This window comes from Apis mellifera, linkage group LG14, assembly GCF_003254395.2.
Source record: "Apis mellifera strain DH4 linkage group LG14, Amel_HAv3.1, whole genome shotgun sequence".
Lineage (NCBI taxonomy): Eukaryota > Metazoa > Arthropoda > Insecta > Hymenoptera > Apidae > Apis > Apis mellifera.
In genome coordinates this window covers 10,522,872-10,545,311 of record NC_037651.1, presented here as the reverse complement: position 1 = coordinate 10,545,311, position 22,440 = coordinate 10,522,872, and the positions used below count along the sequence as shown (strand labels likewise).

The following is a 22,440-nucleotide window of genomic DNA, read 5'->3' as shown; positions in this document are numbered from 1 at the left end:
TATTTTTTTTTTTTTTTTTAGCGATAATCGTCCCTGGAGACGATCGGAAATCTTATTTCCGATCGATTTTATGGTCGTTCGTTCGCACCGTTCTCGCGTTTTTACTTTACTTTCATGCTTTTACTCATCCATCTATATATAATACTTACACTCGCGCGCACAAACAAACGAACGAACGAACATACGAACGAACGAACATACGAACGAACGAACGAACGAACGAGCGAACGAACGAACGAACGAACGAACGAACGAACAAGCACGCACATACGCACATTTATCTTTTTATTTATTATTATCATAATATCTTCCCTTTTGGAGATTTTGGATACTTTATAGATTTCAAACGGCACGAACGATTTATCTTAACGAAACTAAGCCAAGTAGTACTAAGTTAGAAAACATGGAGGTCGACGAAGGTAAGGTGAGCCGAGTCGCGGCTCCTTTTCACCTTTTTTTTCTTTTTTCCCCCTTTTTTCTCGATACCTTTACTCGTTACTCTTCGATAAATATCTTTTTTGGGATCGGGAATGCGAACGATCGTCGGTTCGTCTAGCCGTTCATCTAAAACCGATAATTCGTTCCGCTTTGCCACCGATCGGGAATAAGAACGCGAAACGATTCTTATCTTATCGAGTATCGAGATCGAGTCGGTTGGAATAGTCGAGTTCCGGCAAGACAAAATAAGTACGCACAGAACGCTATGTATATATATATCACGATATACCACGACGATGGTAACGATGAACGCGGTCATGGATGGGGGGGGAGGGGATAGACGATTTTCGGGGGAACGCGTTCATCGATTATATAAAGGTATAGAAGATTTGATTGACGGGTGGAACCCTTCGTAAGGCAAGAGGAGTGTGGATGGAGTAAGACGGAAGGAAGGAAGAAAGAAAGAAAGGAAGGAAGGAAAGGAAGGAAGGAAGGAAGGAAGGAAAAGAGATCTAGACGTTTTTAAGGACAACCACATTCGTCGACCACCATCTTGGGTAAATCTCTTTTGATGATGTTGGAATCAGGACCGTAGTAGATCAACGACATCGGGGAAAACTTGAGAGGAGCGCAACAAGGTTGCATACCGGCCAGTCGATCCATCTTCCTGTATTCCTCGATCACGTGGGTGTAGTAATTGAGGAAAGTGTCCGGTGTTCTGTGGCCAGCCGCGCAATCTCCTCTGCAGTAATTCGCGTAATACCTATGCATGATCGAATAATTATCGGATTATTCTCCGTGTTGTCGCAAAGTCGAAGAAAAGGATTCGAGGAGAGGAGAGAGAGAAAGAAAGGAGGAGGAGAAGGTAACTGGCGTGCAAACTGGTGTGCAAATTGACATGTGCGTGCTTCACCGCGCGAAGAACGGTTCGTTAAGCTTGGGACAATTCCGTTTGCGATAATTGGTGGTAAGCGAAGAGGGTTTAGGTTTTTTTTCCGTTACACTTGGAAGCGACACTTGGATTTCACTCGGGATACCGTAGGAATGAGCGGAGCGCATCGCGCTCTACACCCCCGCGAAAGCATCGTGCGGGATATCGGGAAATTTGAATTTCTTTCGTCTCCTTACCCTTGCGGTGCGATTATCCAATCGTCCCAACCAAGTTGAGAAAAGTTGACGTAGAACCTTTGCTTACAGCACTGGCCCTTTATAGCGCCGCTACATTCGATCGCCCGTCTTCTAACCCGTTTCACAGCCGCTGGATCCGTACGTACGACGAGGAAAGGTCTATCCGGATCTTGAGTACCTGGAAAGAACGTAATGGTCGTTCGTGTCGATGAATGATCGACATTTACCATACGAATCGAATCGTTGTCGAGATAAGAGTGAGAGTGAATGATAGTCGTGAATGGTACGTATGTATACCTTTGGCGTTTAAAGATGGCGATTCGATCACGCGCGGGGAGTGTCCGTCAAATGTGGATACGTAGACGTGGGAGCCACATCCGGTACAATCGACGAGCAACGTCAATTTATCCCTCGCGGTGTCCCGATTCGTGGTGTACCAACTGTTCACAACTTTCGTAACGTCGAATTTCAGCCAGCCCAATTGTCCGACGTTCACTCCAAGGGACGTGACCATTTCCAGGTATTGGCCAAGCTCCTGTGAAATTTCACACCACTTTTGCTTCACCACGATTCGCTATCGTTTCTCGCGAAAAAAGCGAGACGACCTTTGGAATTTCCTCCTCTCTTTCTGTCCCCCCTCCCCTTACTTCTCTCCATCGCCTATCCTAGATTGGTGTTACGAGAAGCTCCCCTGAATCGGCTGAAACCTGACAACCGTACAACCTACCGGTAAGTAATACATATTGGACGAAAGATCGGTAAAACGACTTAAGATGCGTTTATAATGCGATTAAATTTATACGAGTCGGGCGAAAGTGTTCTTCTCCTATTATTCCGTAATTATCTATATTATCTATATATGCATATATAACTATATATATATGTATAATTATATATAAAACTATCGCGAGAAAAAGGGAAATATAAAGTTACCTTTCCACGCAAATGCGTCGTATTGCCGCAACGTACTCTGAATACCCACAGAGTAATATTTCTCTGATTAGTTTGACTCTGTCGATTACGTTGATAATGATGACCGTGCCTGAATTCGACTCTCGTCCAAAGCGTTGCTCTCTTGATCCTGAGCGGTTCCAAGGCGGGCTCTCCGCTGGACATTGGGAATTCTAGTAACGGTTGTCCATTCAGCGTCCGTCCTACGAACAACAAGCATATTTCTCTCGTCAAAAGAGAACATCCGCCAACGTGATCGTCTTCCTCTCGTTTCCTTTTATTATCTATTTTTTTTTCTCTTTTCCCCTCACTTTTCTATATACATCGCGACGTATGTATAATCTTTTCGCCTTTGAAACATCTTTCGTCGAAATGTCGTTTTCGTCGTTCGCGCTTCGGAATGGATTATTTCAAAAAAACTTTTTTTTTCCAAAAAATCATCTAGCGTTTATCATCAAAATCATCTAATTAAAAAAAAGAGAAAAATAAAAAAAAACTAGAGAAAAAATGGTACATGGATGAGATGAGAAAGGGAGGGAGGGAGGGAGGGAGAGCACAATGCAACGCGGCGCGGCACGGCGCGGCGCGGCGACTCGCAAAGCTCGTGACGATACCGAGGACAATGTGTTGGTTGGAGACACAGGGATTCGCGTAGACACGGGAAATTACGACGATGAAATAGAAGAGGAGTTGTTGGTGTAGAAACGTAACAAGAGATACATCGAAGCTATCGAGTAATACACGCGTAGACGAGAACACGAACGAGTTAACGCACACGGATCTCTAAATATCCGTATCGATGTGTGCGCATACTGTGAAAGCAACGTGGCTTCATCCCTTAACGGTTTAGTGAGTCACGGATCGAGAGCCGTTGGAGAGACGAGGATAAGCACGGGGTGTCTGCCACCCGTCTGCTTTCCTCCTTCCATTCCCCGCAACCTCCCTCTTTCGCCACTTTATCCCTTTCATTTCGTTCCTTATCCATCTTTCTCTTTCTCTCTCTCTTTCTCTCTCTCTCTTTCCCACCTTTCTTTGCTTTCCTACCCTTGCGTACGCAGCCTGTAGGCACCGACATCGACACCGATACCGACACCGACACCGACACCGACACCGACACCGACACCAACATCGACGCCGACGCCGACGCCGACACCGACACCGACACCGACACCGACACCGATATCGTCGCTCAAACCAACAACGACATAGACACAATCGGAGACTCCCCTACTGGAATCAACGACATCCACACCCTCGATGCTACCCCGCCGTCTAAGAGCGTCGTGACGCCAACCAAGGAGATATTCAACCTACCGATCTCTTGGCTCTACTCGTTTAACCTTTCGAGTATGGACCATACGCGCAAACACGCACGCATGCACGCACGTATCAACTATTTCGATTCGCTCTGAAATTCCTCCCTATTCTTTTTTCTTTCTTTCTTTCTATCTGGATACATTCAACAATTCTTATCCACTCGATTTTATCTTCTTCCTAATTTTTATTCCATTACATCCGTTTTCTCGTTAAAGAGAAAATCTTTACTCTCGTGGATTCTTATTTCGACAGATTCCTCTAACATTTACATATGTTACGACGAAAGAGCAATTCTCTTTTCGATTTCGAAGACAAATGAAAAAAGATTTCTAATCGCGTTCCATCTCGTATAAATCTTACGAAACGAAATATTCAATTCGATAGATTCATCTTTCTATCGATCTGTCGAGATTCCCCTTATCGGAATAATTTCATTTCGTAATCGTATTTTGATTCAAGAAAATATATACGTTGAAAATGGACAAGGATCGTTGGAAGCAGCTAGTTTTTACCCAATTTTCGATTCGATTCTATCTACGCCATTTCTAATCGTAAGGGGGAAAAAAGAATCCTAGAAGAATTCGAAGGATTTCGATGAGTCGTCTTATCCGCATGAGTGCATAAAAGAGGAAAATACATCTATATATATATATATTAGAGGTATTTGCTCTATATAAACACAGATATCTCGATTGTTGTAACCGGATGATGACGCGATACGCGTGAGAGGGAAATATTTCATGCGTTGTGGAAAATAAGGAGAAGGTACGGATAATAGGAAAAATGTTTGGAAATACGAGGATATTCGTAAGAACGTAGCGGCGGTCGCGACACAAGCGATGAATCGAGAGGGGCGTTGTACGACTTTGGTCCGGCCTCGCTCGAGTTTCGAGAGCATCGTGTGTCGCACTTTTCGAGGTCGGTGCATCGGGTACTTTTGCCGCTGCGCCGCAATGCGACACACCACTCAATCTACATTCCCATTTTCTCGCTTTAACAAAGATTTCGCATCTTTCGCGATGGTTAATCGTCCATCCGGTCGATGATCTCCCACCTCCGGATATTTATTCCACCCCCAGCCGATAATCTTTTCGTGCAAAATTTTACGTACGTACAACGATCGTAATTCGTAATTTTCGATCCGACGCGAGTTTTACGCATCGATCGAACTTTCGAGTCGCGAATGGATCATGGGTGGAAAAATGAGATAAAACTTTATCGATCGGTCGAAATCGTTTTATCGCACGATTCGTCCAGCAGATGAGATTTAACATTTGGTTATTAAATACGTTTTTAAATTTTCTAGTCTCGTCTGAAAGGAGCGTATGTATGGTAGGAAAGAAATGAACAGCGAATACGAATCTTGGATCTATTTATCGCATCGTTTTTTCACTCTCGCATCAAATGCTTTGAATCTCGTACGGAAGAGCATTACGAGAGAAAGATTCGTTGATCGATGGTGGGAAGAAAAAAAAAAAAATATCTCGAGAGAAGATATTATCCTTTGATTTCTCTCTGATTTTCTCTACGAGCTCTTTTTTCTGCTATTGCTCGTAAAGGAGGTTAACACGAGTCATCTCCTAAAAAAATACGTTCGTAAATCTGACGCGCGTCGAGCATGCGACCGAAGAAAAGAGAGATCTCTCTCTTTGTCCAGCCTAAGTTTTAACGCATGTATAAGTGGGAAAACGGAACGAAGATCGAGAAAGGACAGAAGGAAAGGAATATCACAAGTATGGAGAAAGAAAAAGAAAAAGAAAAAGAAAAGAAAGGATCTTGGGATATTAATTTCCAACTTTTCTCTTCTCTTTCCTCTTCGTTGAAAATTCCACGTTCGAATGTCATAAGAGAGAAATATTTGCGAAAGCTTTCACTCGGAAACCGAGTTCCTTCGATCGAATCGAAATTAAGATTGGATAAATGTTTTAACACGTTTTAGCGCGGTGGATAAAGATGGATCGTATGTTCGTACACGGTGATAAAAAGGAGGCGGGGTGGAGCGAGACAGGGGGGAGTAATTCCAGGGGGTTCGCGTGAAAACGATCGAGTATCGGCGCGCGTAAAACCCGTTTAAAGTTATTAGGCGAATGGGGGACAAGAGAGGCGCGAAGGGATAGAAAGGAAGGAAGAAAGGAAGGAAGGAAGGAAAGGAGAAATGCACCGCGATTTTCTCGCCACGTTCGTCCCACGATCGTAACTCGCGTCGACCTCGGTGCGAATCTAATTACGGAGAACGACGCGATATCGATGCGTTGCTCGATAATATCGTCGCGTTATATCGTCTTATATCTCGTACAGAATTGCCGGGGCGATTGATCGTAATACGCGGTCGGTCAAATAAGAGGGTCAGATATAGGCCGGTGGTTGCCGGTAACCCTGATCCAGATCTATCGCCGCCACGTGGTCGCTAGCTCGCGGTACGCTTAGCGTTATCATCGCGGGGAATCGCGACAACAAGATATTTTGCAATCACGTGTCGCGAGAAGCGAGATCGATTCGTCCTAGCTTTCCAATCTTTCTGCCATTGTCACGACCGCGAAAGATCGGAGTTTGTGAGAAAGGAGGAGCGTAGCATTCTCGTAGCACGAAGAAACACGAGACCAAGACGTTATCATCCGCGTGTCCAAAAGTAAGTTGACGAGTTGTTCTTTCAAAATTTTCAACGCGGGATCGTTCGGGATGGACGAAACGTGGAAATTCGATCCGGATCGCACGTATACGTACGTGTACGTTTAATTTAGAAAAATGGAAAGCTTGTCGCTTTGAGTCGTAAAGTTGATCGATTGACTCTGCGGAAAATATGAAACGCATTCGATTGTGGGAAGGGGTTGGCGAGACGGGAGGAGAAGAAGGGTTAGGAGACGGGCGGAGGGATGCGAAGGAGAAGGAGGTAGAGAGAGAGAGAGAGAAAGGAGAAGGGCAGAGGGATGAAACGGGGCGTTTCCCAAGCCAAAACATTCCAAGCCTGGTTAACGATTAAACGAATCCTCCGATCCTTTCGTCGAAAGATAATTTTCTCTCCAAGGGAAAAACATTTCGCAACAACAACAAAGTTTGCTGCCCCTTTCTTCCTTCGACCGTATCGAAGCAAAGATCATTCGTTTCGACATCCCATGAAATTTGACACGATTCGTTAAACGAAATTATCGAAAGTATCGTTGGAGAGTAGGATTGGAATCGAGGTGAAAAATGATCTTTCCCTTCGTTTCTCTTCGGGGGAGAAATTTGAAATTTTCCTCGAACGAAAGAAACGTTCTTTCATCTTCCATCGTGCATGATATGATATGGTACGGCATGGTGTGTATCGCATCGTATCGTATCGCGGCGAAAAGGAAAAGAGAGAAGATGAGAGAGAGAGATAAAGGAAAGAAAATATAAAAGAGGAGGAGAAAAGAGAAGAAAAGAAGGAAGGGTAGATTTGGCGAGGTAAAAGCAGGGGGAGAAAAGACGAAGTAACACACCCTTGATTTTGTATCCTAGAACGGGGAATAGTGTAGTGCGGCAGGATGAGGAGAGTCAAGAGGGAATAAAGGGGGGTGTGTAGTAGGAGATGTACGAAGAGCGGCGCCCAGCTGGAGCCACGTGCATCGATCTGACTACAGGCGCCAGCCATCCTATCCGTCGGCTCGTTCGTCCATGAGTTCGACCCTGTCCCACTCCAACGCACCGAGAACCATCCCACTTTGAACATCCCGCCAGCCTCCCTGTTCCGACCTTTCTACACCACCATCACCCTTCCTTCTTTCCTCTTTCTCCTTTCGTCTTCGCCACCACCACCTACCGCTACTACCTTCTCCTCTCCTTTCCTTCCTCCTATCATAATCACAACTATCCACGGGGAAAATGGACGGGATCTTCGTTTCGCGGTGCTCTTAACCCGTGCGTGCGTGTCGTACCAATCGCGCCCGACCAATCTTTCCAAAGTTGAACGAACTCGGTCCGCTCGATGCGCTTTGCTTCGGATACAGAGAAAAAAGAAAAAGACAATTATTGTTGTTATCATTATTTTCCGCTCGATGCGCTTTGCTTCGGATACAGAGAAAAAAGAAAAAGACAATTATTGTTGTTATCATTATTTTCGATACGTTTTGCTTCGCATACAGAGAAAAAAGAAAAAGACAATTATTGTTGTTATCATTATTTTCCGCTCGATACGCTTTGCTTCGGATACAGAAAAAAAAGAAAAGAAATTATTGTTATTATTTTCCATGTAAAGGATAGAACGACGCGACGATTTCTTAAGATGAGGCGAGCTATGCTCTCGTGTGTTTCCACTTGGTATCTTCGATTGTCCCACAAACTCGTACAACTCGCTGGATAATCATCTCACCCCCGGTGCGTGAGAGAGAGAGAGATACGCGCACAGATCTCTGGAAGGGAAGGAAAGAGAATAATCTCGATATTTGGTCTGGGCCGTGTTAAAAAGGATTTCCGTTTTGTTTGCCACGATTGCCACGCACGAGTAAGCACGATGAATCACGAGTTACGAGTTACGAGTTACGAGTTACGATTCACGAGTCTTGCTTACTGGTCGCCCGAGCTTTCACGGGGAATTGCGTTCCACGGAGTCGTCGCCAAGTTTCTCTTTTAGAAAGAGAAGAACCGGGAGAGTCGTCGAGCACGTATAATGGCCAACTTGTACGGTAGAAGAAACGTTCCGTCTACGAGATCCCGTCTACGACGAGATCCTCCCCGACGATGATTAACGTTCGAACAAATAACGAAACGGACACATCCCTATTTTCTTTCTTTTTCTTCTTATTATTATTATTGTTATTATTATTATTACGTGGATACACGCGCTCCTAACTTATTCAGTCCACTTATCCCTTTTCTTTCGATTTTTCAAAACGCGATTATTATTATAATTTTCTTTTTTTTTTTTCTTTTCTTTTCTTTGCGTTGCGCGAGAATCGCAATTCACTAGCACATGAAACGAGAAAGGAAGAGGAAAAGAAAAAAGAAAGAAAGAAAGAAAGAGAAAAAGCGGAGAAAAAGCTGAGAGAATTTTATCGGGACAGAAAAATTTCCGACTCCGTAAATCGATTTTCAGCTATGCGCAGCAATATCTAAAACTAACGACCGCTAAGGGTGTCGCTATCGGTACGGGTGTCTTGTCTTTTGTAATTGTTTCAAGGCACCCGTAAGCCACTCTCATTAGCAATATTTACTTATTTGTTTGTTTATTTATTTATTCGTTTATTTATATTTAATATGAAACGATGACAGATGTGCGTATACTTTTGACATGCACAATAACACATGCACAACTCGCGAGGATATTCGCGAGGTCGCATAACGTCGTAATGCGATCGCTTTTAAATCGAATCGTTCGATATACGGCAACGAAAGGACAGCCTCGTTACATGCTCGAGAGAAGCGGCTAACTTTGACGATGCATCGGGATTTTATCGAGCGTCGTAAAGCGAAATAATCCGAGAGAACGAGAAAAGGGGTGGGGGAGAGACAGAAAGAGAAAGAGAGAAAGAGAGGGGGAGAAGAGAGGGGGAAAGAAAAGAGGAACGAACGAACGCGTTTTTTTCAAGCGATGAAAAGGACGATCGGGCCCGTCGTAAGTGGAGTCGCGCGATCGACCGCTAGAAAGGATATATCGAAAAGAAGGCTGATCCTGGTCTCGCGTATCTTCGTTAAGGGAAGATACGAGGTCGAGATGGAAAATCAATCGAATCTATCTCCATCTCCACGGATTGAAATAAATAGAAAAAGTATTAAGGCTCTCTGTATGCTTTCCGATCGAGTGGATAGATCGAACAGATATACAGATATTCGGTTTATTAACTGACTAAGCAGAACGGAATAATTATTGGCGAAGCGTTTGCGTGGAACGTAAGGCAGACATGCGAGCCAACGAAACATCTAATTTTCTACGTGTGTAAGGCATTAAACTATGCGAATACTTTTCTCTTGAGAACGAACGAAAATTTATATTTCTCTCGAAATACGCGATCAAAATCGTGAAAATTAAAGATTATTTAATCCCAGTACGAAAAAAATAGATAAAAATTATCTGCGATGGCGATATTCGTTCGCCTTGGTGCCTAAGAAAATTGTAAGATTGTAAGATGCGTAGATCTGGAAATAATAAGATATGTAAAAAAAATTCGATTTTTGTTCAAAGTTGGCATTGTTGTTGTTCAAAGTGACGCTCGCCGATCTCGTTTTTCGCGTACAACATTCGTCTTTTCGCAGTCTTATCGTCGCATTTTTCTCTTTACTCCCGTTTAAAACTATTGAAAACTCTTCTCTCCCTATGGGGAGAGAATTTAACTCGGCGAAGCGGATTTATCGATCGTTTTTTTCGCCTCGTCCTGCTTAATTTCGATTCGTCTCCATAACGTTACAACATGTTTGTTCCCGTTCGCTACATAAATTCCGAGTATCTTTCCATTTTCCATCCGTTTTTCTTCGATCTCTCGGACAACTTGTCCGTTCGCAGCATCTGAGAAAAAGATGCCGCTGTTTACTCGACATCTTCTCCACTTGGTCGAACAAGTGAAAGTAGAAAGGAAGGAAGGGAGGAAGGAAGGAAGGAAACGGATGTAATGGAACGATTAGAGGAATCCAGAGGGAAAACCAATCGAGGGACGAATCGATCGATATTTTCACAGAAAGTGCGGTGAAAAGATAGCGCGTTAACGAAATTTTACGGGACGTGGTTATGATTTAACTTTTACAGACGCCCCTCCTCCTCTCCTCCTCCCTCTCCCCCCTCCCTCCCTTCCTTTTTTATCGACGCGAATAGTTACGACGCGATTCAACCACGTCGTACGTATCGCGTAGAGATTTACGATACGACGCGAAACTCGCTGTTTCATCGACCATTTTCGCGATATTCGCATTCGTATCGCGAACGAAAATCCCCCATGACTTAAAAAAACGAGAATATAGGTCAAAAGTGTCTTCCCACGTTGCTATAGGGATCGATATCGAAGAGGCGATGGTGCTTTATAGTTTCTTTAGTTTCTTCAAAAAGAATGACGTGTTCGCCAGCTATGTATAGTGACGGGAAATATTAACGTTTAAAGTATCACGCATGCGATATATCGTATAACGCGTTTATCGAGCAATCAATGTGCGTCGCCTCGGGGCGACGACCACGAATTCGGCTATGCCCGATCCGATCCATACGAGATTGCGACGATGCTGATAATCGATGGCTTCCCAACATCCCGCTTCTTTCGTTTCGCGTTGGATCGAAAGAGGAGGAGGAGGAGGAGGAGGAGGAGGGCGAGACTCGAACGACGAAAATCGATGAAAAAGAAAAAAAGAATCGTTTCAATCGGGATTTGGGTCCGTGATCCTCGGTGAGGAGACGAAATATCTCGAGGAAGAAAAAAAAGAAAGAAAGAAAGAAAGAAAGAATTAGGGTTAATTAGGGCGACGCGTGGATCGATGGAGCGGGAGGGGATCCTTGATCGTTGACCAAGAACTTATTATAAACTCGAATCGAATCATCCCGCGATGACGATGACGACGAACGCGATAGATTGGTCGCGATACACGACACGAACGTTGACGAAATCGCTTCGCTTCTTTCTACCTTCCGAGTTAAGCTCTATTACCCTTATTGTTAAACTTAGAGTTACTGAACTACGGAACGAACTATAGACGGTTGTGGCGCGACACCCACATCTACCTACGAGGCCACGTGGCTGTACCCGTGTGGCCACGCATGCATGCGATCCAAGGTGTCGGTTCGTGACGTTTTCTGCGTATCTTCTCTCTCCCTCTCTCTCTCTCTCTCTTTCGCTTTCCGTGTCCCACAGTAATATTATCTCTCGTCGTCCTTTCGCTCGCGAATTCATTCGCTCGCGACTCGAGCAACAGGCCGATTCGACCGAGGATGGATCGAAACGAATCGACGAACCATCGTCGTATACGCTCCCTTTCCAACGCGTGGATCGTTTTCTCAGAATGGAGAACGCGTGGTTTTCGATATGCGTCGATTATCGCGTGTGGCGCGAAACGAGAGGACGGACAAGTTTGGTTTTCGCCTCGAAAAATCGTTGGAAGGTAAAAAGGGGATAAATAGATAAATAAAAGTTGGAGTATCGGAAGATAGCGCGGAAGGGTGCGTGGAAGGTGTGCGAGGGTTGGGCGCGTGCGCGCTTCGACTCGGCCGATCGTGCGAGCTACGAATATCGATCCGGTTATCGATCGGAGGGGAGAATACTTACCAGGTTCGGCGAACGTGATGATCTCCGAGGTTCTCGCGTAAAAGTCGTCTATCTCTTCTTCCGGTTCTCGATCCTCGCCTTCTCCCCCCTCGTAGCCCCGGTAAGACGAAGCGATTCTCCCGTTATCCTTGGCAGAATCGTGGTCCGCTCGTTGATCGAGATTCCTCGAATACGAATACTCGTTGCCGCCGTAAAGAAACTCGGTCGAGTAAACGTCCTCGCGACGATCGTTTCTCGTGTTGTCGGGCAACGGATAGCGGGAGAATTGCGCCTCGGCCCTGTACAACGTCTCGAGAGCCAAATGCCTCGGCACGGTGGCCAAAGTTCTATTCACGTCGGGCCGCGTTCTCAGCCCGAGTTTAGTCAGGATTTGATGCTTGATAGCCTCCAATCTCAAGTCATCCGGGGTGGGCGCGGCGGTATCCTCCTTTCTTTCCCAACCACCGCCCCCCCTCTCGTGCGTCTCCCGACGAATATATTGCTCTTGTCGTTCCTCTTCTTCTCTCTTCCGTTGCTGCTGTTGCTGGTGTTGTTGTTGTTGTTGATGCTGTTGATGTTGTTGTTGTTGTTGTTGATGGTGCTGGTGTTGTTGTTGTTGTTGTTGTTGTTGTTGATGCTGGTGCGGACAACCTGGACAAGTTTGATGATGATGATTTTGTCGGGGTTGCACGGGGGAGAAGGTTAGACAGCAGAGCGCCAACCCTATGAGGAAAACGTTGGAAGGTACGAGGGATCCTCTGTATCTGAATAAAACGCGAGTAGAGGGGAGCGAAGAGCGAGAAGAAGATCGGCATGGCGATCGATCCGGGGAATCGACGTAAGCCGGCGAGGTGGAAGAGGATTGCCGTTCACAGGCACGCCGATCCCTGTACTCGATCTTCTCCCACAATCTCTCGTTTCGATCTGCGTTCGAATCGAGTCCTGCTCCGTACACCGACACCTGGTGCATCTCGGCGGCGAGTCACCTCCTCCACCCCCACCACCACCTCCTCCTCCTTCCCCCGCTACTCCTCCTCCTCTCCTGTCCCCGATCCGCTTCCGCCTCGAGTAGCACCACCTTCCCTTTTCCGGTGGATCGGTGGCGGCGATCGCACTCGCCACCACTACTGCCGCCACCACGCTCGCTTCCGATCCTGGCGTTGCCCGTGCCGCGACTCGGCCGACGAGCACCGCGACAACGGCGGCGACGGCGAGGAGAGACGGAGGAGGAGCCGATGATTCGAGGAGGACCGGTTCGACGATCGAGAGACGGGAGGAAGGTGCGCGGTGTCCTTGCCTCGGACCTCGGGCGTAGTAGGTACGGCGAAGAAACGGGAATCGGACGCGCACGACGGGAACCTGTTGTCGAGAGGGAAGTAAAATTGGTATGGAACGGCGACCACGACCACGACCACGACCACGACCACGACCACGACCACGACAGGGGAAAGGCATTCTCGCCTAAACCCCCCATTACCAACTACCCGGTGCCGCTGTTTCAGGATCGATCTCACCCGCAAGATGGACCGCCGTAACCGGGTACACCCTGCTACCGTTCTCGGCCATTCGCGTTTCCGTTTTCACCGATTCAACACCACGTTCTCTCTCTCTCCACGATTAGTCCCCCTTCTTCCGACTTTCTCTCCTTTCTCCTTCCTTTCAATTCTTCTTCCTCCTCTCCTTCCTCTTCTCTTTTCTCTCTTCTCTTTTCTCTCTTTTTCTTTTTTTCCTCTCCCTCTCCCTCTCTCCCTCTCCCTCCCACTCTCTCTCTTTCTCTCTGCCTATCTCTCTCTCTTCCTCTCTCTTCCTCTCTCTCTCTCTCTCTCTCAATTTTTATCACGCGTTACGGTAAAAAAAAAAAAAAAAAAGAAAAACTTTTCCTCCTTTTTCCCTTCTTCTTTCTTTAAAGTATGAAATTCGATCGGATCGAAGATTTTTCTCGATCTCGATATCGCTGGAACGATATTTACAGGGGGGGCGGGGGGCGGGGGAAAGGTGAGAGGGATGGAAGGGGAAGAACGAAATCGTCGAATTCCTTGACACGGCGACACGCGTACGCACGGTTTCGTACGGTTTTGATACGGATATAATAATTATCTCCTCGATTTCGGCCACTAAGGTCTTCTAGATTTCCTCGGACACTTTCTACGTGTACCTAATATTTCACTACGGCTAAGATCCTCGGAATGGTGCACCATTTAAAAGCTTGAAGGGGGAGCACATGCAACGACGACGACGGCGGCGACGAAGACAACGACGACGACGACGACGACGACGACGATGGACATCTGAACGGCGAACCGGCCTCTTCGATTCCTCGATGATGAAAAATCTCCTCCAATCTTTCCGGTTTTCTCTCAGATTTATCCGCTCCTCTCTTCCTCTTTTCTTCCTCTTCTCCTCCTCCTCCTCCTCCTCTTCCTCCTCCTCCTCCTTTTCCTCCTTCTCTTTTCCTTTTCTTTTACTGCTTGATCGATGCCTCTATTTTCCATAGGAGATGAAACGCGATCCCGACCGACGCGTGTCACGGACGTATACGAATCCTTGCGGGATTCTCAAACTTTTCGCGTGCATCCTTTTCGATCTATTCGAACCGAGTCCGAAATCCGAAAGAAAAGAAATATTCCCTCTAACTCTAACCTCGAACCTGAAATATCGTCTTGTTACTCTTTTGTACTCTTTTGCATGAGATATAGATGGATAGATTCCCTTTCCTTCTCCTCGTTTTACTTGGCTCGCCGGTATCATTCACGATAACGACGAAACGCCAAAAGACCCCTATAAAGACCGAAGCACGCTTGTCGGAGGCGCGCCGGACACTGAGGGGCATCCACCACCACCACCACCACCGCCACCACCACCGCCGCCGCCACCACCACTGTCGCCGCCGCCGCCGCCGCCGCCACCACCGCTAGCAGCAGCACCAGCACCACCGTGATCGCGACCACCGCCACTAATACCACCACCGAAACGCTATCCACCCACCCATCACATAGATATACCTAGATATTGCAACAATCGGCTAAACTCCCCGATAACTTTACGTAGCTGATCCCTCCTATATGCTACGCTCGAAATCGTTTCGCCGCGCCGCATCCTTCTACTCTATATTCCTTCTTTCTAACCAACCTTCATATCTTCCCTCTTTCTCTCTTTTTCTCTTTTCCATATTCGTTACCATCGAATACCAAAATCCAAAATCATCCATTATTTCCCGCTACCAAAAAGAAGTATCTTTCGAAACCACCCTTTTATCGCCTCCTCTTCTCTTCCTTCCCAACTTTTCCAACGATAACGAAATGGTATGGAATAAACGAACACGAGAGACAGAGAGAGAGAGAGAGAGAGAGAGAGCGAGGTTCGAAGCAGAGGCAGCACGTGATTCACGCGTGGTACTTGGCGATCCTTTTTCCGTTTTCCTCGCCCTCCTTCTTGGTCCTAAAGAAACTATAATTTACGTACGATCGATCCGTAATAAATAAAAACGGATAACAGAGATAAAAATCATTAACAGAAATAAAAATCGAGGGATTCGATCGGTGGATTTCGTTCGATATCTCGAACGCTGTTTATCGTCCTATATATATATATATATACATATAGGAGGAGGAGGGAAGAAAGAGACTAGAAATCGATCGATTTAAACGTAAAGAACAACGAGAAATTTGTCCGATTTATGAAAACAGTCGCGATAAGCCGTGTGTCGTGTCGATGGCGCCTGTAACTTTTGCGGTTCGCGACGGTCGGTGTAGAAAAGCAGCGGAAAAGATGGAAAGAGAAGGAAGCTAGCTGTAAGCATATTGATCAGAAGACGGTAGTTGGCCTGATGCCACGTGGTGATGCTGCGAGAGGCGCCGGACTCTTCTCCTATTATGACCCAACGTTCCTCTTCTTCTCTCTTACTTTCTCCTCCATCCTTCCTCTTTCTCTTCTTCCTTCGTAATCCTCCGAATTCTCTTTCCCTCTCCTCCTCCCCCTCCTCCTCCTCCTCTCCTCCCCTCCCTCTACCGTTATTGTTTCCAATCTCGTCCGTTTCGTAGCGTGTATCGTATACGCGGGCTGCATACGTGTATCGGTCCATCCGTTCCAACGACCACGCGTACGTACGCATCTTCCTTCGTACGTCTCTCCCGATCGCTTTTCTTTTCATTCGCTTTTCCTTCCTTATACCCTTACAATCTTAAATTAGATTAAATTAGGACGTCGGATCAGAGAATCATTCCCTCCTTCTAACAGCGATCGCGTTATATCGCGTTCGACCGATAAGAAAATATAAGAAAATTCGAAAAGAGGAGGAAGAAGAAGAAGAAGAAAAGGAAGAAAGGAAAAAAAGATAATGTAACGATTCGAAAGGATAAAAAGAAAAATCGGCTGCGCCATTTTTCCATGGGTCCTATCCTCCCCCCCATCGACGCGGTGACCGTGAATCCTTTCGTTACGTTCCTTGTATCCTTTTGTAGTTTTCCAGTTTCCTCCTCATTAAGATTGATCCGAACTAACGTCGATACGAAAATAACGCTCGTACGCGCTTGTGCGAATAAATATCGTGCGAGGGAGGGAGGAAGAAAACGGGGAAAGGTGCGTACACACTTTGTTAAAGTTTGATTGGAACATGGACACTGCGCGAGAAATAAGATTGTGCAGTGGTTGAGACGAGATATAGCGATAATTAATCTTCTGGATCTTTTCTGGATTCACGACCAACAGTTGCGGATCATTATATCGGAGCATCGTGGAAACTCTACTTCGCGCGTTATTCGCTTCTCACACCGTTTACTCCCTTTGTACGGAATTGTAAGATCTAACATTCGATGCGTTCTTCTTGCTCCGCGCCTCGGGGGCGCTACGAGATGCGTATCGTTTCAACGTCATTCTCAACGTTACCGATTTGCCGAAATTGGAATTAAATTTTTTGGAATAAATAAAATTAGAAATAGAACGAATTTTTTTTTGTTATATCCTTTGGACGAAATATTGCAATTTATACGCGATTATATTTTGTATAAAATTCTCATGAAACGGAAATCTTTTCAAATTTTAAATTATCGCTAGTATGTTTTTCAATCGCGAAAAATTGTTTTCGTTAACGATGAGAATCGATAGATAAATTTGCTTTTTGCTTCGTTTCCTCAACATGATAATCTTTCATCCTGTGAAATATTCTAAGAAACTCGAAATAATATCTGTATCTTTTGTATTTGCAAAGATCAAGATGCGTCTTAATTTCGAAAGACAAACAAAAATGTGTTTCATAATTCGTATTATACCTCGTCTGTGATTACGCGCCAAGAACAAAGATGGACAAGGAGAGGAAATAATAAGAAGGGGAAAGAAGGACAGAAATAGGATAAAAATTGCGAGATCAGCGCCATCTCCGAAATGCCGTAGATTAAAAAACGCGATATAGACGAGGAGAGGAAATAATGGAAGAAGGACAGAGACGTAGCGAGAAGAAATCGTCAGAGCCATCTTTCGAAGACACGTCGAACGAAATGTTTTCGACGGTAGTTAAAGTAGAATCAGAATTGAGAATCAGCGCCATCTATTAAATACCGCGGCTATCTATTCAAAAGTGTCGAAAAATGCTCGCGAGATGGCGATGATGATCGATTCTCGTTCTATCTCTATCCTTCTCTCCTTATTATTTCCTCTTGTTGTCTACGTCGCGTTTAATCCACGACGTTTCAGAGATGGCGTTGATCTCGCTGATTTCTACCCTATCTCTGTCCTTCTCCGGCTACTATTTCTTTTTCTTTTTCCGCCACTGTTTTGGCGCAACGTAGACAGATACGAAAACGTCGATTGAACGTTTCTCTTTCAAAACTACGATGCATCTCGATCTTTAATGCAAAAAAAATATAGATATTGCAGAATCTCTTTTATTGTTTTTTTTTCTCTTTTACGCGAATGTTTTAATGAAAACACCGCTGGATTTGAAACGAACGAAAGCCTGGCACGGCGAGTAAGGAAAGTGTAAGGTAAGAGCAGTGTTCCCGAGCGTTCTCGAGACACGGAACAAAAAGAAATGCATCAGATCTATTCCTCGTAGCTCGTCTCGTGTATCGTGACGTACGATAAAATCGGTTAGAATCGTCGTTGGACGATGGTTGACGAAATTTTCGAAAACGTTGGCAAAACGTTTACCGATTCTCGGAAAGGAAAGGAAAACGAAAACTATTTCCGCTTTATCCACGGTATAACACGTTTCTACCTTATCAAAGGTCGAGACGAACACGGTAACTTTCGATATTAACATGCGAGACTGACTACTAGTCGTCTAACTTTGCGTTACAAAAACACGTACGTGTTGATCGTATCTTTTATAATGGTACATTAACTTTTCAACCTTGACGACAATGCGACTAATCTTTCCCGACTATTCCATTCTTTCGTCCGTTAGAAAGTCTCCGTAAAAGGACGATCGTTTCGAAATGTTTCGATGCATTCGTTCAACCGTGAGATTGAATTCGTATATTGAACGTTATTTATCGTTGATCGAGATCGATACGACGCGTAGTAACACGCATACGCGTACGTGCGCGGACGTTGGAGCGAGAAAGAAGCGAGAAAGAGGGACGATTGCTCGTGACGCGCGTCACGGATCGACCGAATACGAATTAGATTGATCTATCATTGCCTCGTCTGGCCGTCGTCTCGAGCGTTGATTGCAACCGCGGCAAATATCACTTTCCTAGAATTGTCGCGACGTCTGCGTCGCCTTTATTCGCCCGACTTCGATCGGCGATCATCGAACCACCTTCTTCGAAATTCAACCACGACGGTCCACCGGGGAGATCCCTCTTTCCTTCCGCTCCTGGCGAGGGGAGGGGAAAGAGGAGGAGGAGGAGGAGGGAAGAAGAAAGGAGAGAAAGAAAAAAAGGAAGGCGAAGGATGTCCTCGGGAGGAGGAGGAGGAAGATAGGAAGAAGGAAGGGCAAGGTTGGGGACAGTTTGATCGAAACGCGAATATTCGCGTGCGGTCGATGGTGGTCGATGATAACGAAGTCTGGAACTGGAAACGAATCAGGGGAAAATTATTAGGTACTCCTGTTTCGTATACGAATAGCCGTTTCGTTCGATGCTATCTGCCTTTCTCCTTCCAAGAATTTCGCGGTATAAATAGGAAGCTCGTGGTCAAAGTCGAAGTGGAAGACGGAGTCGTCGTGGTTCGGATTCGAACGGGGACAAGTGTTATAAAAGTTGAGGTAAACGCGAGGAATATTGGGCGAGAGAGAGAGAGAGAGAGAGAGAGCGGGGAGAGATTTATGCACCCCTCCGTGGACGCCGACATTCCAAACTGCACGAAATCGAAACTCCGGCTCCCGACCGGTTACCGTTCTAATTGCGCGCACGATTGATCGGTATCGAGCCGCGTCGCGTCGCGCCGCTACTTACTTCCTTTTCTCCTCTCTTTGATCTTTGATCCGTTCACTGACCCTCGAATCGCCGCTACCGCATCGCGAAACGCGTCTACCCACCAGTCCCTGCGATCCATGCAAATTTCACGATGGATTGAACGCGATGGAAAATCGAAATCGAGTATCCACGCCTGTTTCTATCCTATGAATGGAGGAGAAAGAAGAAGAAGAAGGAGGAGGAGGAGGAGGAGGAGAATGCATAAAAGAGGAAATACCAGGATGATCCTGGGTGAGCATTCAGGTTTCGGTCGTTTGGGTGGCTGCCTGCCCGTGTTACCCGATGCCCCCTTCACCTTCACTGCACATATAAGGGCTGCGAGACCCAGCGCACGCACCAGCGAAAAAAACTGCATACGCATACGATAACAGGGGTGCGTGCCTGAGGGCTATCCTTATGGGGCTTGGGGAGGCCATACAACACTTTAGTAACCCCGTAATACCTCCCCTTTATACCTACCCAGGTAGCTAGCCTCCGAGTATAAAGTAGCCAGCTATCGCACCTCCTCTCTCCCTTCCTCCACTTGTTCGCCTCCCCGCCACTTCCTCCGGCTCCGTGTACTTACCTACGCGCGTATCGAGATTAAAGGGCTGTTGAAGAACTTGCGTCGAAAGGGACGTCAGTAGCTTGCGTCGATATATATGATAATTCGTCGAGTGTGCTCCATTCGACAATATACTCCCATTGTCTTTTCCAACGCTCTATCTCGATCGAATCGAGTATCAATCCGCTTCCTCCTCGACCAACTATTGTCGTGCACTCTCTCTCTCTCCCTCACTCGCCAACTGTCGCGTCAACCGCGCGTGCATGCATCGTATCGATCGATATTCGATTGCTTTTTCAAAGTCAAATCTCCCTTTCCAATTTTTCTTCTCGATTATGTATCCATCGATGTATCGTAAACCAACGATAATAAATAAATAATAATAATAATAAAGTGATTAGTTTTATGCAGAAAATAATTTGACGCAAAGATCGCCGAATCTTCTCCTCCGTGTTACGAGGCGTTAAACGTGGAAAAACGATAGAAATATCGTTTCGTTTCCGATAACGGTAACATCGTGTTCAGCTTTGTGCACGTCGTGTACGATGAAATTCGCAAAGATCGAACGAAATGCGAATTGTAGAGATACGAATCTCTCTCTAGAGAATATGGCGCTCGTCCGTTCGAAAGTTTGCCGTGGTAAAACGGTATACCGGGGATATTTCCTCTCTCTCCCCGCTGTGTTTTTGTCGCGCGTCTCGCGCGTCTCGCGTTTCTCGCATAATTCCTATTTCAAACCGAACGTGTGCGTGTACTACTGCAAAAGAGATGACAAAGAATCTTCGAGAAGTTCTCGAAGGTATTCACGCTATATCTGGACGAAGTCGAGAAAGAGAGAGAGTGAGAGAGAGAGAGAGAGATTGCATCCCTCTTGGCGGTCCAGAACCCTCCTTCCGTTGCTCCCGTTCCTTTAACGTTTCGACCCTTGGTAGAATATCTCCAGGTTGATATACCCTTGCCAGAGAACACCGTAGAGAACGAGCTCTGTTCATCCAAGACCTAACCCTCGGATAAGAGGCGAGCCTGAGGCTCTCTCCTCTCTCTCCTACCAGGATCACACGCGATGAATACTGCCACGCGTATGACATTTTTTCCTCGAGAAACTTATAAAGCAGTGTAAACTTGCCCGCTGCTTCGAAATCTATGTCGTAGAGGATTCAACCTTCCTTTTCGTCACCGATACTTGAGTTACGTACGTACGAGAGAGAGAGAGAGAAAAAAAAAAGAACGAAAAATCGAGAAATAGTTATCCACGCACGGTAAATTATTCCTCGTACTTTTATTCCTCGATTCTCCGTGTCATCTTTTCCTACTTCTGACTACTCGGTCGTAAAATGCAAATCCAGATACTTGTTACGCTCGGTCGCTCTAATTCGTTTCGTTGAGCGAATCGTAAAACGTAGCTGTCCACTCGTCGTCGATGGTAACGATAATTACGTAGAAAAAGTACTACGCTTCCACGTGACGCTTTCCTCTTGCTATTTCTCTTCTCCTCTCTCTCTCTCTCTCTCTCTCTCGCGTACCATTCCCTTAATTTTAAATTTTCAAACAATTTCGTTCCAATTAACAAAGAGATATAATAAATATTTGATGAAGGAAGGATGAACGATCGGAAAGTTAATTTTTAGTGTTTCGCTTTCAGGGAATGGGGAGCGTTAACCCGATCGTCGGATCGGCAAGGACGAGAGCGGTTGAGGCGCCGTCGAAGAAAAACAATAAAACGCGAATTGGCACGTCTGGCGAAACAGTTGACAGTCGTAAAGTTCACTGGTTCACTCGTCTCTACTCGTGCATCCAACATTGTATAATACATACGTGTTCGACACGAACGAAATCTCGATGTATAGATACAAGTAAGTACGTGATACGTACGTTTACTTTCTCTCTTTTATCTCGAGTTTCATATATAAAATATATATGTATATATTCGTCGAGGATGTTGTTCGCAAAAATGCAGACGCTTTGAAATATTTCTATCGTTTTAAATGGAATAGTATTTTTTTTAACCGAAACAGAGACGCGTAATAATTCCTCGAGAATTTCCTCGACCGATTATCAGAGAGAGAGATGGAAAAAATAAGAGAGGACGGATACACGATCCGTTGTTTTTCCACCGTTTCCGATTATCAAATTTTTTTTTGCACGATTTAACGACGGACAACAAAGCTCGTTCGAAATTTATCCGTGTGTTTTTTACGTTTACTTTGTGTAAATTTATAATTGGTATCACGTTGGTTTCGCGTGATAAAATAATATTTCCAAAATAAATTCTTATCGTTAGCATTAAAAGCAATCGGTTCGACAATTACACGTATCGATATTTTGTTATAAACTTATTTAATCATGTTTTCCGTTCCGCACAATTCCCTTCCCCCTCTCTCTCTCCCTCCCCCCCTCCACGATATTTATCGTCAATCCTTTGCAATAATTCGGAGTTTGAACAAATAATTTTAATTTTCGTTCTCTTCCG

General features: G+C 45.4%; 1 protein-coding gene across 1 annotated transcript; it reads right to left on the bottom strand.

Moving 5' to 3' along the window:
• Positions 1-232: 232 nt before the first annotated feature.
• On the bottom strand, positions 233-13,686 carry LOC727335 (inhibin beta chain). Its single transcript, XM_006565634.3, has 5 exons — positions 12,033-13,686; positions 2,500-2,720; positions 1,864-2,101; positions 1,567-1,744; positions 233-1,201 (listed from the first exon to the last, which is right to left on the bottom strand). The coding sequence occupies exons 1-5, from the start codon at positions 12,979-12,981 to the stop codon at positions 961-963; spliced, it is 1,827 nt and encodes a 608-aa protein (XP_006565697.1). The 5' UTR covers positions 12,982-13,686; the 3' UTR covers positions 233-960.
• Between the last annotated feature and the right edge of the window lie 8,754 nt (positions 13,687-22,440).